We start from the raw sequence: 16,369 nt of genomic DNA, 5'->3' as shown, positions 1-16,369 counted from the left end.
TAAAAGAATGCAAATTAAACTGAGAACTATTTTCCCACTGGTCAAATCAGAAGGTTTATGTCTTCATTTTCAAAGAAGCAGTGTTGGTAAGACTGTGGCAACCTGGGGCAGCCATACGCTCTGTGGCCCTACATAAAACTTTTAAAGCTCATTCAGGAAATATTTATTAAACACTTTCTGTATGCTTAGAATTGTGCCAGGCATATGGGGTATCTCTGACTAAAATCATGAACCCAGCCTGGGCGGAGCTTTCCTTCTCTACTGGGGCCGTTAGTGACCAGCGCTGGTAACTGCTCAGACAGCATTTCAAATTTAGATGTCATCATACTTTTAACCCACTGGGCTATATTCTGGGCTATGTCTGCATTTGTTTTCAGAACTCTGGTGACCAGGAGACATCGATGGGCACTTGCACTGAGAGGCTTTCAGTTCCCACAACTCTGTGTTAGGTAGTGGGAAATAAAATGTTAGCTTAAAAGAAAAAAAAAAAAAAAACCCTCAAACATCTGTTCATTTGTTTGTTTGTTCTTTTTAAAAGTTTTAAAAATTATTATCTTTTATTACAATTTATTCAATTTGTATCCTAGCTGTGGTCCCCTCCTTCATCTCCTCCCAATCCCACCCTCCCTCCCTCTTCTCTCCCTATGAGTAGAACACTGCTGCTCCAGTAGAACGGCACTAAAGAGGGTTAAAGGAGCTGCAACAAGAACTGTAAGAATCAAAGCAGACCGCCTAGAGAAAACAGGATTTGAAAGTAGTAGTGTCTGGACTTGAAAGTAGTAGTGGCACTGGAGAACTCACTGAAGACAAAAAGATGCAAAGTTGGATTCCATAAAGATGGACAGCTAAGCACACCTTCCTAGTTCCATCATGCATACATCACTCAACAACAGCAAAGTGTCCAGATCCCAGACTGGCCATGCCCATACACAGTCCCAACATTCGAAACCTCTTCCTCTGCAGCAGCCATATGTAAGAATTCAAAGCAGAGAAGGAGGGGAAAGAGAATGAAGTAGAGAGGGTTAGAGCAAAAGGCACTTCCTCTATGGCTATCAAGTCACACTACTTTGTACTAAGTATAAGGAGAATAGTCCCAAATCTAAGTTCTTAGTCTCTACAAAGAAGAATGCTAGCAAATGGCCTTTAAGGCCACATCTAATGTTCCTCAGTTCTCTAAATGTGAATCTGAAGATCAGACATTGTCACATTAGCTGACTCTACAGCCTTTCCATCTTTGTTCTTCTTCTTCAAGATCCAGCCATACCACTCCTAGGCACATACTCAAAAGAGGCTCAAGTTCACAATAAGGACATTTGCTCAACCATGTTTGTAGCAGCCCTATTTGTAATAGAAGCTGGAAACAGCCCAGATGCCCCTCAGTGGAAGAATGGATACAGAAATTGTGGTACATCTACACAATGGAATATTACTCAGCAATAAAAAACAAGGAAATCATGAAATTTGCAGGTAAATGGTGGGATCTGGAAAAGATCATCCTGAGTGAACTATCCCAGAAGCAGAAAGATGCACACGGTATATACTCACTCATATAGACATACAATATAGGATAAACTTACTAAAATCTGTACACCTAAAGAAACTAATCAAGAGGGAGGACTCTTGCTAAAATGTTCAATCCCTATCCAGAAAGGCAAAGAGGATGGACATCAAAAGAAGGAGAAAAGAGGGAACAAGTCAGGAGCCTGACAAAGAGGACCTCTGAAAAGCTCTGCCCTGCAGACTATCAATGTAGATGCTGAGACTTATGGGCAACCTTTGGGCAGAGTGCAGGGAATCTTAGGAAAGAAGTGGGAAACAATAAGATCTGGAGAGGACAGGAACTCCACAAGGAGAGTAACAGAACCAAAAAATCTGAGCACAGGGGTCTTTCCTGAGACTGATACTCCAACCAAGGACCATGCATGGAGATAACCTAAGACCCCTGCACAGATGTAGCCCATGGCAGTTCAGTATCCAAGTGAGTTCCATTGTAATAGGAATAGGGACTGTCTCTGACATGAACTAATTGGCCTGCTCTTTAATTATCTCCCCCTGAGGGGGAAGCAGCATTACCAGGCCACAGAAGAAGACAATGCAGCCACTCCTGATGAGACCTAATTGACTAGGATCAGAAGGAAGGAAAAGAAGGCCTCCCCTATCAGTGGACTTGGGGAGGGGCAGACATGCAGAGGGTGGAGGAAGGGAGGGATTGGGATGGGAGGAGGGAGGAACCACAGGGGGAATACAAAGTGAATAAAGTGTAATTAATAGAATTTAAAAAAATTCAGAGTATTAGTCACTGTTGGGGTAATATTTTTTGTGCACTGTATAAAGGCTATCTCTGTATCATTTGATTGTTAATTCTGTACCAAAAGCTAGCTGAGTACTGTCCAGACTTTGGTATTGTTATTGTCATGACTCAACACCTGCCTCGGTATTTTGTAAGCGCTCTTAAACTAGGCAGGAGAGAAAGGGCAGGACATCTGGGCTGAGAGAGTTTCAGGGATTTGCTGGTATGACGTGGAGAGGAACAGGTGCCAATTGAGAGAAAGGTAATAGGCCAAGAAGTGGGATGTAGGCTGGGGTTTGTCAGGTAAGAATAGCTGAGATTCTGCCCAGCTATAGTGCCTATACTTTTATAAATAATAGTAAATCTCCATGTCTTAGTCAACCACTATGAGGTCAAAAAAGTCCCACTAGGATTCACAAAACAAAGATGGAAACAACCTAAATAATTATCAGTAAGGGAATGAATAAGCAAAATGCGAGTGTTCTAGTTTGCTTTTGGTTGTTGTGACACATACTATGAGAAGGAGCAACTCAGGGAGAAAGGAATTATTTCCACTTACACTTCCAGGTCAAAGTCCACCACTGAGGAAGTGGGGGCAGGAACTCAAGTAGGAAGAAAAGGAAATGTTGTGGAGAAATGCTGCTGGGCCACTGGCTCACTTTCTGATTTAAGCTTAGCTAACTAGCTTTCTTATACAACTACTAGACAACTGCTCAGAAAACATTAAGTGTGTTCTACCACATGACAATTTTCCTAGACAGTAAAAGTAGGAGGAGTACCAGCATTTACAGAACCAAATGAATGAACACATGTCAAAATACAAACAAGCAAACATACGTCAAATCAGTTCCGAAAACTTATAGAGACTAGGAGGCACGATCAACAAATAAACAACATTTTAAAAACTTACTACAGCTCACAACCTCTACCTGCAATTACAAACTAGTTTTTCACCATGTTAATGATAAATGAAGGCGTATAGGGCTACTCGCTTCACAGTAAAGATTCAAGAATCAGCTGGACAAATTCCACCCTCAAAATGATGCACCCTTTCCCAAAGCAGAGCCCCAAAAGGAGCCGGGAAGTCATGAGAAAGTTATTGCAGAACCTTTACTTTCTAGGCTATCACACATTGCAGGAGAATGCATGGATTCACCAACTTGGTCCTTCAGGAGAGACCCAGAAACTAAAGAAGAGAATCCGTAACACTGAGCACTAGTTAAAAGTTTACAGTTCACTTTCCTATAAAGACAATCCGACAGGAAGTTGCTCCTCCCAGAAAAAAAAAAAAAAAAATTGGTAATAAAGGGATGGGAAGATGGTTGAGGGGGAAATAATGCTTGGTCTAGAATCATTAGGAGCTGAGTTCAAAGCCCAGTGTGCGAGCAACCATGTAAGCCCAGCATTGGAGGCAATGAGCCTCCAGCTCACTGACAGAACTTGTCTCAAGGCAATAAGAGGGAGAGGGTAGAGGAGTGCCCAGTACCTTCTTCTACTCTCCATATGCACAAGCAATACCCCATACCCTCACACGCACACACCGCACACATGCGCGCGTGTGTGTGCTCCCGTACAAAATGGTAGCCAATAGTTACGGTCTGAGAGGTACCCTCGAAGAGGTTCCAATCAAAGAACAAGGTGTTGGACAATATTACCTGTAAGTTTTAATGCATCCCCTGCTAAAATTCATTTTTTTATAACTAGGAGTAACAAGCAATTGCCACCAAGCCTGGCATATATGAAAATCAAATACTCTGCCTATTTACATATGGTTCCCTGAAGCCATTCCTGATTAAAAATTGTACCATTTCAATCTTCCTTTTAGAGATATCTATTAGCTAGAAATGCATGTGAAGCCCAATGAATTTAGAATATAATTACACGTATCCTATACAAATTACTTCTCAATGGCTTCTACTCATGAAAATAAACCAAAGAGCAATGATCAGTTCATTATAAATCTACACAAGATTCCCTGGGAAAGGTAGTGAGAGCCAGGCCACAAAGAACTTAAGCTGCAGCTCATCTAAGTTCAGCAAGAAATAATTACTTCTGATCTGAACTCCCAGTGCACCTGGAGAAGTATTTCCTGGGTAAGCCACACTGTGGCTGGCACCCCTCACTAAGTACCGTGGCCCTGATAGAGCTGCCCAGCCTCCTTTTGGAGGATAGAAACAAGTGATTCTGAGAGTCTCTTCCAGATCCAAAGTGGCACCACTCCACAACTGCAATCTCAAGAGCACAGCTGACCTTAGCCAGTCTTTGGAGACAGGGAGAGATGTGACCTGTCTGTGGGTTCTCATACTGTCCAAAGCACCTGACATCTTTAGCAATGAATACTTTGAAGAGCATGGGAAACAGTCCAGTCTTCGATGTTTCCACGTGCTGTAACCGCTTTAGCTCTACTAAACCCTAAACAGGACTTGAACCCAAAAGCTCTCTTGAAGTCCACCCTTACCACAGTTCTGGCGAAGATGTAGAGGTCAGAAAACTACATATATCATTCATCACTTGGAAGAAATACAGGCACCGTGACTTTTTAGGTACTTGGTTTGCATACCACCTGACTCTAAACCACACAGACACAGAGAAGGTAGAGGAGGGCTCCATTTCACATTTCAACATTTTCAAAAACCACATTCACTGCTCAGATAGGAAATAAATGCAGGCCCATAAGACGCACAGCTTAGGAATCAATCCTGTAAGGCCAGAGGTCTCAGGTTTGAATCCTAACCCTGGCTCAAGTAGCTCCATGACTGCCAACAGGTACCTCAGTTTCCTCAACCAATAAAGAAGAACAGTACAAGGAGAGTCACACATCCCTTAACCATGCAGATGTACTCTGAGAATTATGACATTGGGAATTTTATCCCTATACTAACAACACTGAGTGAAATCAGCCAAGCCTACATGATGCAAGCCAATCTCTTCATACGGCCTCTTGATGCACTCAAGAAACTGTAAATACGAGGTGAATCAAGTTACTGCACATTTACCTCAACATAGAATTTTGCAGTAACCTTCTTCTTAGTATATGAGAGAAATACACACTAAAACAACAATTTAAGAAGAGATAACCTAGTAAACTGTGAACCTCGCAGTCATTGATGGTCATTACCCAGGAACACAAACATGACTGGATAATGCTCTCCCTGCACGGCTGCGGCATCACAGGCTTGTTCACGTGCATTAGTTAGCAACTCTCTGTGCTGTGCTGCTTCAAGTCACGAGAGAACAGAAACATTTCAGATCCATTACAGGTTTATAGAGCTAACGTCATATACGTGGTCTCTGATCAAAACAGCCTTTCATGCGGCATGGTGTCTCCATTATTCTCTGGGTGTTGTGAATAAGGGGAGACTGGCTACACATGTGAAGCACTTAGAGAGTCTGGCCACAGCAGGTGCTCGGGGAAGTACCCCCAAGAGCTGTCACTATTATTTGATAGAGTCTGCGCATCTTGGAGATTAAGAGAACAAAGGAATCGCACAGCTCTGCTCTTACAGACTGGAATTCTGCAAGCCTCTCTTCCAGCTAGTAATTGCATGTAAAAACATTTCTTTAAAAGTGTTTTATTATGAGTTTATTATTTTCTCTCTCTCTCTCTCACTCTCTCTCTGAGTGTGTTTGTATGTGTGTGTACCTCGGCCTATATATGGAGGTCAGAATGCATTTTGCAGGAGTCAGTTCTCCCTTTCACCACGTGGATCCCAGGGACCAAACTCTCATAGTCAGGCTTAGCAACAGGTGCCTTTGCCTCCTGAGCCATTCCACAAGCCCAACAATTCTGTGTATGCAATTTGCACTTTTACTATTTGCCATTCTGAACCACTTCCAATCATAGATACTAGTTGTTGAAATTTTATTCTTTTCTTGATCACCTGTGACAGGGAAGTACATCAGAGTGATTAACAACATCCTGGGAACTGGGCAGCAGCATGGAGCACAAGGGCAGCTCTGTGGCTGCCTGTGCCATCACGTGCAGCAGGTTCTGAGAGCTGCCACCTCAGAGAGAGCTAAGCAACCACACTGTTCCAGCAGCTACAGCTGAGGTCAGAGGACGGGGGCTCTTCCCTCTCAACAGCACTGAAGCACCTCGGGGGATTTTCAGGTTGCCATCACTATTCAAGATGTCAGGGGAACTGGTGAAACTTGCAACCATTCAACTTGTTCCTTGTTTTGGACTAAAAGCCCAAAGTAAATTTAGAAAATACATTAATTATCCTAAAGAAACTTTTGAGACTGGAAAAAATTAAGAAATTTAAGAGCCATGAGATAGATTTTTTTTTCTGCTCTTAAATCATTTCCCTAAAATAGTCATTTAAGCAAGCAAACAAATAAAACAAGTAACAACAACAGATATCTAATAAAGCAACTAGAACTGTCAAAAGAGCAGTGACCTTAAAAGTTCTTCTTCATTCTCTCCAAGGACTTAGTAATCTCATTTTGCAAAGGAAGTTCTAATATTTCATTCCTTTGTCTAATAATCGGGTGATAAAAAGTCAGTGCTGCTGCTGTGCTCCACACACAAGTACCTCTTTATAATCCAGTTACAAACTCTTGGGGACCCTAGACATATACAAACAGAAGAGCAGGAAAAGATGGATAGGCCAACCAAGTTGGCAATGCATAGCTCTCTGTAATAAGACGTCGGAACCTTAGAAAAGGCAAGGAAACTGGAATGTCTGCCTACACAGGCCACTTAGCTGCTTCTGCCAAGGAGGGTCTTATAAGAATGATGGGAAGCCAAGAACAAGCCCATACCTGACAGATCCCGACCATCAAGGTGGTGATGTCAGGCACAATAAAGCGTTTTGGCAAGGGGAGAATGCGCACCTGTGAGAACAGGGCAGACTTGACAGATTGCTGTTTTCCTGGCTCTTTCTCAGCAAGCTAACTGTGGTGACTGAACGGTCAACTCCAAGCTCTAGAGAGCGGCAACCGGCTGTATGGATGCAAGCGCTGCTCTCCTGGGGTGACAGGAACATGAAATGACAGTAGCACTTAAGTGCAGAGATACTCTGTGCACGGCAGAAGACTGAGCCAGGGAGCATTTACATAGGGACAAGAATGCTCTGCAGAAACACAGTCAGAGAAGGACAGGACACCCAACACGCAGACATCTATGTACGTATGTATGTGTATATATCCTCAGAGCCCAATGACTCTGGTCACACTGCCTTCAGGCTTGCCTTCCCCCAGGGCAGACTGTACCTTCACAGCTGTAGCTGTATACCGCCACAGCTGACCTATCCACCAGGTTCTCGTCATGATGCCAGCTCACCGCCAATTTCCCCATGCCGAAATAAGGCTCCTCTTTCAGGTACGGCATTTTCTGAGGATCCATGAAGTTTAGCAAAGTCACGTTGTAAGCTGCTCTGCTCTTAATGTCCACTTCTTCATCACAGGAGGACCCCATGCCGACCCTGGGGAACTCTGCCATGCACAATGGCACAGCATCTTCATTAGCCTTCTCTTTGACAGCCAGTTCTTCCAAGGCCTGGATGGTCTCAGCCTGCAGGTAGTCATTGAGCTTGAGGAAGGTCTGACATGCAGCAGCAATCTCAGCCTCTGTGTAATTGATGGTGCAGCCCTTCACTGGCCAGGGCACTGTGAAGAGTCGAGTGTTCAGGTACTTGTAAGTGCAGCCTGGGTCCCCGATGAGGATGCGAGACACTGGGGTAAGCACATCTTTGCCTTGGATCCTAACCACGTCCCGAAACAAGCAGCCATGCTTATGCAGTGTGAGAAAGGCCTCGGGGACCTCTTTATGCAGCTCCTCGGATATACTGCCAGCCTCTCGGAGAACCAGTTTGGGATATTTCAGCTGCCACTGAAACAAAACAAAGCAGGGAAATGGTTTTGGATGGCTATCATCTTATTATTTCCAAAAGTGTGTTTTCTTTCTGGGGGTGCAGGGAGAAACTTAACTGCCTCGTACCTTTTCCCAGCAGGAAAAACCTTACACAGAACAAACAATGGGAGAGTCTCCAGTGAGCACTGTTAGGGTGAAGCTCGAACTAGTAACAATCTTCAACACAATCAAAAACGAGAGCAACTGGCCTTTGCTCTCCCAGGCTGCCAGTGCCCACTTCTTCAACCTCCCTCGCAGCCTTTGGCTTTGCAGAAAACACGGTTTTATTCACAAACTGATTATTGTCTGCTGTCAAGTGTTTACTCCATGCCAGGGGTTCCAACTCACTCAGACTAGCTAATTTCTCACAGCCTGACACACACCATCAGTTCCAGTTTACAGACAGAACACCGAAGCACCCAGGCACTGTGAAAACTTGTCCCAAGTCACAGTGGGAAATGTCAGCCCAGGGGTTAAGCCTCTGGGCTGCAGTGTCTGTCGGGCTCCGGTGGGGGTAATCTTAACTGTCTGACTGAACCCCTTCCAATTACTGGCAAACTGGCTTCTGGCTCAACACGCTCACCTAAAGAAAACTCACCTCTCTGGAAGTAAGTTCTATGAGCACACAGGCCATGACAATTTGATTCTACGAAGGCAACTGTACAGTGTCATGGGAAGAAGGTAATCAGACATATCCCACCCGCTAATCAGAAACAAAATGACACGGCCCAGGCCAGTGCAGGCTTTCCAGACACCACTCTGGCTCCTTCGCACAGGATTTATACTTGCCCCTGTAAAGTTTAATCTGACTTGTTCCCTCTTAGTTTTAGGCTGAGTTCTCAAGGAAAAGCCTAAGGGATATCAACTCACTAGCCTGCCCTCAGACCACTGTGCTTCAGGACTTCCTGCATGGGGAGGTCACATGCTCATTCCTGTGGGGTATGTATCTGTACAGACAGGTACCTATGCACCGGTGTACACATGTGTGCAGGAGCCAGAGCTGAAGGTCTGGTATCCTCCAGACCTCCAGAGTGACAGGCCTCTCACTGATTGGCTAGGCTAAACTCCAGGGATCAGCCTGTCTCCACCTCCCCAGCAATGGGACATCAGATGTGTACTATGGCTCAAGGCTGTCCACACGGGTACTGAGGGATCCAAACTTGGGTCTTCAGGCAATGGGCTGTTTGTTATAAAAGCATAACGGAGACCATTCTGGCTCATTTACACACAGCATGGGGAGAAGGCAGTCCTGCAAGATTCTACAGGAAGTATACAAAAGCAAAACGGATTCATGGAGTCTGAATGTAAGGAAATAAATAAGTACTCCTGCCTGTCAGATGCCTCAGTGAGCGGGATGACCATGACTCTAACATGACAAGACCAGAGGCATGTGGCACAGTGCTGTGGACTGTCATCGAGACTGTCAAGACATCCATTCAGCACTCACAATTGCTCTAGTTCATTTATCCCAATTGCAAAGGGAGACAGCAATATCACACTTTTTATCTACATAACCAGGAAGACAGCAATACAATACAGAGAACATTCTGGAACCCTATCTTCTCTCAAAACAAGAAAAAGAGAAAGGAGGGCAAAGAACAATGGAGAAATAATAATAATAAAGTATTACAGAAAGGAAATTAGTATATCTTGCTGCAGGTGGGGAAAGGGCTGAATGGAAAGGGCATGGAGGAAAAAAAAAAACCTTTAGAGAGGACTGGAAAGGTTCTGCAACTATCATTATGTTTATACAATAACAACAGATCATGCACAAGATATATTTTGTGGTATCCATATTATAAATAGAATGTATCAAAGACTTTTAAAAAAAAAGAATTAGTGGATTTGAATGTATGTTTTTAAAATGTATAAAATGAGGTATACAATTAATAATCAAGCTATAATTGAAAACTGCTTGTAATATATATAATAAAAATAGAATTAATATTTTTAGTATGAGGCCATTATGAATTTAGATATATATGTATAATACACACATATAAACACATATGTAATAACAATTAAAGAAAAAGAGGCCATGAATTAAAAAGAGAGCAAAGATAGGTGGTACACCAGGAAGAAAATTATATAATATGTTCTTAAAAATAAAACAAGATAAAGATAACAAGAGCCTACTATTTTTAAATTATTTTTTAAAAAGACATAAGTATAAAAACAGACTAGAGAAAAATGTAGTCAAAAGTTGAAAGTGCTACCCTCTGGGTATGTACTTTGTAGGTTTTAATTTTCTTTTTGTGACATTTACATGATTTTCTAAAATACATGTAAACTACTTTTACATGTAAAAGTAAACTACATGTAAGAAAAAAGTCAAGGAAAAGACTATTTTAATCTACTTTTTATGACAATTTGTACATTTGCCAGAAAATTATTCTTGATGATATGATAAAATGCTTCAGAATCATCAACCATCTTCAGAATGTCTGCCTGCATGTAAATGTGATGTTCCTGTTATGCCAAAGATTACTTCACCATGACGAGAACAATTAATGACAGTGGGCTCATTCTGCCACAGTCTCAAAAAATATGAACGGGAGAAAATGCGTACCTGGCATATCCTTGTCTACCATTTATACAGTGGTTAAATGAGGACCTGATACACAGAACAGCTATGGAACATTAGTTAAGAATTGTCTTTAGAGAGAACAGCAAGTAACTTTGGAGAAGAGATGAACATTAAATAATCGGAGTTCATCCTGTCAGGCAAGCAAGTTCACGTTCCATTTAGACAGGTACATGAGCAACATCAGATAGCACACAGTAATTTGGAACAGCTGTTGGCAGACTTTCAAATATGTTAGTGTAATTTTTTTTGATTAATCCTGTTAAAGTTTTTCTAGGGAGTACACATTCGCAAAATTATAGTATCATTGGTTTTGTTGCACACTATATTTCCTGAGATCTAGGAACACTTCTAGGGCATAAAAGATGATGTTTAGTTTAGTATTTGGAACAGTATCTTAGCCACAATGGGCCAATATGCAGGCCCTACTCAACAGCTTGGAAGAGCTGCAATTCTGGCTCTCCAAAGAGAAGACTCTGTCTTTTGCCCATCTTAATGCACTAATTCTGTCTTTCCTCTCCTACCCAGGGATGGTCTGAAAGAACTTCATCATTCAGAGAAGACAGACATGGTACTGGGTGAGTAAGCCACTTGTTTACAGGAGGAGAGTTCCAGTGAGGCCAAATACAACCCTATCTTCAATTGAGAGAACAGAATTTACTACCTGTAAGTAGCCTGGGAAATGCCTCCACCTGACAGTGTTAGTGGCCGGGTCCAAAGACGATCCATCTATAACCTGCTGTCAATGCTTTGCTGGGAACACGTCATGCTTTGCACTCTGCAGCATCCTGCACACTGTCCTTCATAATATTTCTACATAGTTTTTATTGAAAATACTTCCAACTTGGCAACCATCCCAACATTAAAAGGCTACATACTCACTTGGCCTAGGCTCCAGCTGCATGATGCCAAGATGAAACCAGAGAAAGCACAGTTCTGAAGACCTATGTAGGCTCTGCTATAGCTGTCACAGCCAGGTTAGTGAAGCCCAGTGCTCTGCTAGTGACACAAAGTATTGGTTCATGAATTCGTTCACTCAGCACCCATGCTATTTTATGTGTTTATTTAACATCCTACCAGCACTGGTTATGCACCAGACACTGCATACAGTCCATAAATATGCTGATAAAAGCAAGCTGGATCCTACAGATAACATCTAGTATTTTAACTGAATAGACAGAATGGAAAGTAATTGAGTAAGATGTTACCACTGCAGAGATACAAGTACACTGCGGGGACAAGAGGACAGTTGGGAGGGAAACCTGGAAAAAAATTCCTCACTTGGGGACTCAAAGAAGCATCATGCACATACCGTCTATAAAGCACTAAGTTCCAGGAATGCAAAAGAACAAAACATTCCCCCATTCTCTTCGAGGTAGTATTCTGGGTAGGAGAGCCAGATATAAATGAATAAAATATAGTGCATTATGGTGTCAATGAGTGCTTTAGAAGAGACTGAAGTTGAGAGCCTAAGACTGGGTTGCTCCAGGAAGTGTGGCTATCTCACATCTCTCTAGCTAGGTGACACGAGAAGAATGAAGGAGGGAGAATGCCTGCCCTGCAGAGAACCAAGTGGGAGAGCAACAGGTGAAGGGGTCACGGTACAAAAGTCTTGGGGTAGGAGTATGCTTGGCTCAATGCAGTAGAGTAGAAATGCCGCTGCAGGAAGAGGATGTGGGGTGAGGCGCTGGGGAAGCAAGAACCCAAGTGAGAAAAACAGTGAGGAGCTGGGGAACACGGTGCTGTAGGAGTCAAAGTCCAGAGCCAGACTTCTAGATTTCTACCCGGAATAAGCTATCAAGGGACTTGTAGCAAGAAAGCAGATGGAGCTAATTAAAAGAAAGCTAGGAGGGGTGGGTAGAGAGTTGAGTTGGCCTAGTGGGTAAAGGCATTTGCCACCAATCCTGATGACCCGCACGGTGGAAGGAGAGATCGAAATCCCAGAAATTGTCTTCTGACCTCCACATGTGCATAGCAGCACCACAAATGTGCACACACAGGCAAAATAAATAAATGGGGAGAAATGAAGATTTCTCTGGATGTTATGTTAAAGCATAAAAAGAGGAAATCCTGTCATATGCAGCAACACAGATGAAACTGAAGAATATTACCTTGAATGAAACAAGCCAGATACAGTAAGACAACACATGATTTCAGTGCATCCTGTAGAAAAGAACATACATCTCTACAGATGGAAAAAGGGAGCACAGAGCAGGGACAGAAAGAAGTTAAAGACACATGAAGGAGACTGGGAAGGATGCTGGGAGAGAAGAGGAGCAGCCTCGACAGAGAAGGGTCACCATGGGTACACATACAGGAATAAAAGAGTAGACCCATGAATCTATTAGTTAATATATGCTGACTGTACATTGTAAGTACTGTTCATTGTAAGAACTTTTAGTTTATCTCTTAAGAGAGTCAGTTTCCTTCAACTGTTCATCTTTGTCGTTTTGCTTCTGGTTTTATTCTGTTTTGGTGGATGAAGGTCGGCTCTGAACTCCTGGGCTCATTCTATCCTCCCAGATCAACCACTGAAATAGCTGGGTCTGTAAGTATGTACCACAGCATAGCCTGTAAACCCAAGTTTTCCAGAAGCTCTAAGGATTATTAGCAGATAGCTATATGTAACATGATTAGATAATGATAACTGATTTTTAGAGTGGGTCTTAGGAAATTAAGGAGCCTGGAGGGGTTGACTGTTTGCATTTTGTTGTTGTTGTTTTGTGTTTTGTTTTGTTTTGTTTTCCTATCCCTGGTGTGTGGGTGGTCAGAGCAAAGTAGGCTATAACCTTTCCCATTTAGCTCTTCATATTCTTCTTGCACAACACAAAAGCAGAAGCGGCTGGAAGCTACACTGAGACAACAGAGTACCACAGGTATATGTCAATGGGAGTAATAGCAAGCACCTCAGAGCTTGCTGCTTTTGTTTGCTTTAAACTTTCCTCTAAAATTACTTTTTCTTCATTGTAAAACAAATATACGTTTGTTTTAGATAATTTGGCCAACTAGATAAGGTCAACCACCTCTATTTCAAGATGCCACCTCCTGAGGAAGTGTGCATTCAGGTAAAATCAAATGTAAACCACACTAGGTGTATCATATAACTGGCTTTTAAAAGTAAAAAGGCATCACAACCCATACCTGTAACTGTGGCCCTAAGGAGGCTGAGTCAGAGAATCCTGAATTCAAAACCAGCTTGAGGGGGATGGACTGGAGGGATGGTTTAGCTGCCAGGAGCACTTGCAGCGCATTCAGAGGAGCTCAGCTCCTACACTGGACAGCTCAGACCCCATGTAACTCTGATACACCCCTTTCTAGCCTCCATGGGCGCCAGTATACATCTGTATAGACACATATAGGCGGTTTTGTTTCTTTTTGTTGTTGTTGTTTCTTTGTTTTTAAAAACAACCTGAGCTAGACAGTAAAACCCTGTCACAAAAATAAATAAATGAAATATATTCTTCATTCATTCATTCACTTAAGCAAACTAAGCACATACTGGGCTCCAGGCATCAAAAACGTACAGAAGATTAGACAGGGAGAAGCATACTTAAGAAAAATTATTTCAAGTCTGGCTGGGGCTATCGTTCAACTGGTACAGCACTTGCCTGGCACAAGTAAGGTTCTGCATCATAACAACACTGTAAAAATAAGTAAGAAGATAGAGATAAAGTACAACAGAGGGAGAGACAAGCTTCTGGGCTGGTGAGGTGTCAGGAAATATCTATGGAATGGCCTGGGAACTATAATCAGCCTCTAGCACACAGGTGCTCTGCAAGAAAAGGAACACACTGACAGAGGATGGAGCAAGACAACTCCCCCATTTGCGAAGAAGCAGAGCTACTCTGAGGCAGAGCAAACATCCAGCAGGGTAAATCACCAAGGAGTGGGAAAGATGAGGCAATGACAGTTCACTGTGAAGCAGGCGCTGGCGTGACTTCAGAGACAGACGGGGGCAGAGAAGGAAAACATAACATGAGAGTGCTGATAAGCAAAGGACAGTGAAGGGCTGAAGACAAGGTCTTAGAAACGACAGCGACTGAGAAGGCAGATTCCAGGTGAGCGCCTCTACCCTCCCTCCCTTGATTGTCAGGGTTATTCTGGACCAAGAGGTGCTACCAAGGGTGACATGGTTCTATTCCCATACTTCAAATACATGTTTTAATAGGAAAAAAAACAGGTGAACTTTCACCATAATTTGTTTGTCTAGCACACCTCTCCCTTCTTTGGAACCAGAAATTCAGTTTTTCTCCAGGGTGTCATCAATCTTGACCCCCACATACTCACCTATTTAGCTTGAGTGGGAATTCTCCCATGAACCCCAGTCCAGGGAGGCACATGAACTAGGCCAGCCAAACACAGTGACCCTAACCAGGCTAACTCAATCACTGCCTGAAGAATCCAGTGTGACCAGGCATGAGAAAAGAACTCACTAGGCCCTACTACAATCTCAGATGCTGAAAACCCCATATCCCTTGTGCTGTTCCAGTCCTGCCAGACTATGGTTAGAACCCAAGTCAGCATGAACTCACACACAGGAATAGAAGCCAAGAAACCCAGAATAAAAATAATCAGGGACAATGTTTGAAAGTACAGCAGCATGCTTTAGATTTCTAAATAATCCTAATAAATGCCTCTTCCCATTCCTTTTTTTTTTTTTTTTTCCTTATATAAGGGAAGAATGCTGAAGAATTCAGATATTCAGTATCCCAGTCCTGCTATTCAATGGGACAGGCAGGCAGTAGAGCACACACTTGCAAGGTATAAGTAGCTTGCCAAACACAGAGGTATGATAATGGGTCAAAAGCTTCTCAGAGGAGCTGATGTGTAAGTGAACTCTTAAAGGATTAGCCACCCAGTGTCAGGATAGGAGGACAAGGCTATATATTCTATGCAGAATAAAAACAAGAACAAAACAAATAAAAAGCCAACATGTGCAGAGAGGTGCAAAGGTAGAAAGGACCATGGATGCTGGGGAAATGAAAACGGCACACTGAGTCTAGAGAGAGTTTAAAGAGAAAGCAAACTGGGAGGAAAGGCATGTGCTCTGCGTGGGCCAGGCCTCTAAGTGTACCTAGCCATTTCACCGGTCAAAGATGGAGGCTACAAATTGGTAAAAATATTAAAACATCTTACCTGCTGATAGAACTCATCATCTTTGGGAGTCAGGTAAGGAAGCCAAGTGTCCTCAAGCTCCTCCAGGAGCCTTAGTTTCTGGTTAAAAATAAGAATTACATATTACTAAACATAAAATGACCTCAGATATAAAATAATACATTTTTTGTAAAACACACAAAAAAAGATCTTAATGAATTTAAATGTGTAAGCTTTTAAACATTTTAATTTGTAAGGTATATAAAACACCCTTTCAAAAATAATGTTGCTCACTGTCACTTTTCATGAGACAATTTCATTCATCCCTCTTGCATCTTAGCCATCAGGATCTTTCTCACGATGACCTAGGTGACCTATGAATCAGTCTTACAGTCTTCCAGCATAAACCTTCCTGTCCACACAACCTGAGAGCACACACTTGCAAGGTATAAGTAGCTTGCCAAACAGAGAGGTATGATAATGTGTCAAAAGCTTCTCAAAGGAGCTGATGTGTAAGTGAACTCTTAAAGGATTAGCCACCCAGTGT

The 16,369-nt window shown here is 42.6% G+C and overlaps 1 protein-coding gene across 1 annotated transcript in view; it reads right to left on the bottom strand.

Moving 5' to 3' along the window:
• Window positions 1-16,369, bottom strand: part of Fto (FTO alpha-ketoglutarate dependent dioxygenase) — a 342,843-nt gene that overhangs the window by 230,064 nt on the left and 96,410 nt on the right. Inside the window, exons 2-3 of the mRNA XM_055621049.1 lie at window positions 15,865-15,942; window positions 7,505-8,123 (exon numbers count right to left, since the gene is read on the bottom strand). Coding sequence (XP_055477024.1) covers window positions 7,505-8,123; window positions 15,865-15,942 — 697 coding nt within the window. The remainder of the gene's footprint in view (window positions 1-7,504; window positions 8,124-15,864; window positions 15,943-16,369) is intronic.

The sequence above is a fragment of the Psammomys obesus genome, unplaced genomic scaffold (assembly GCF_907164565.1).
Source record: "Psammomys obesus unplaced genomic scaffold, mPsaObe1.curated_primary_1811, whole genome shotgun sequence".
In the NCBI taxonomy this organism is placed as follows: Eukaryota; Metazoa; Chordata; class Mammalia; order Rodentia; family Muridae; genus Psammomys; species Psammomys obesus.
This window is presented reverse-complemented; position numbering and strand designations above follow the sequence as displayed.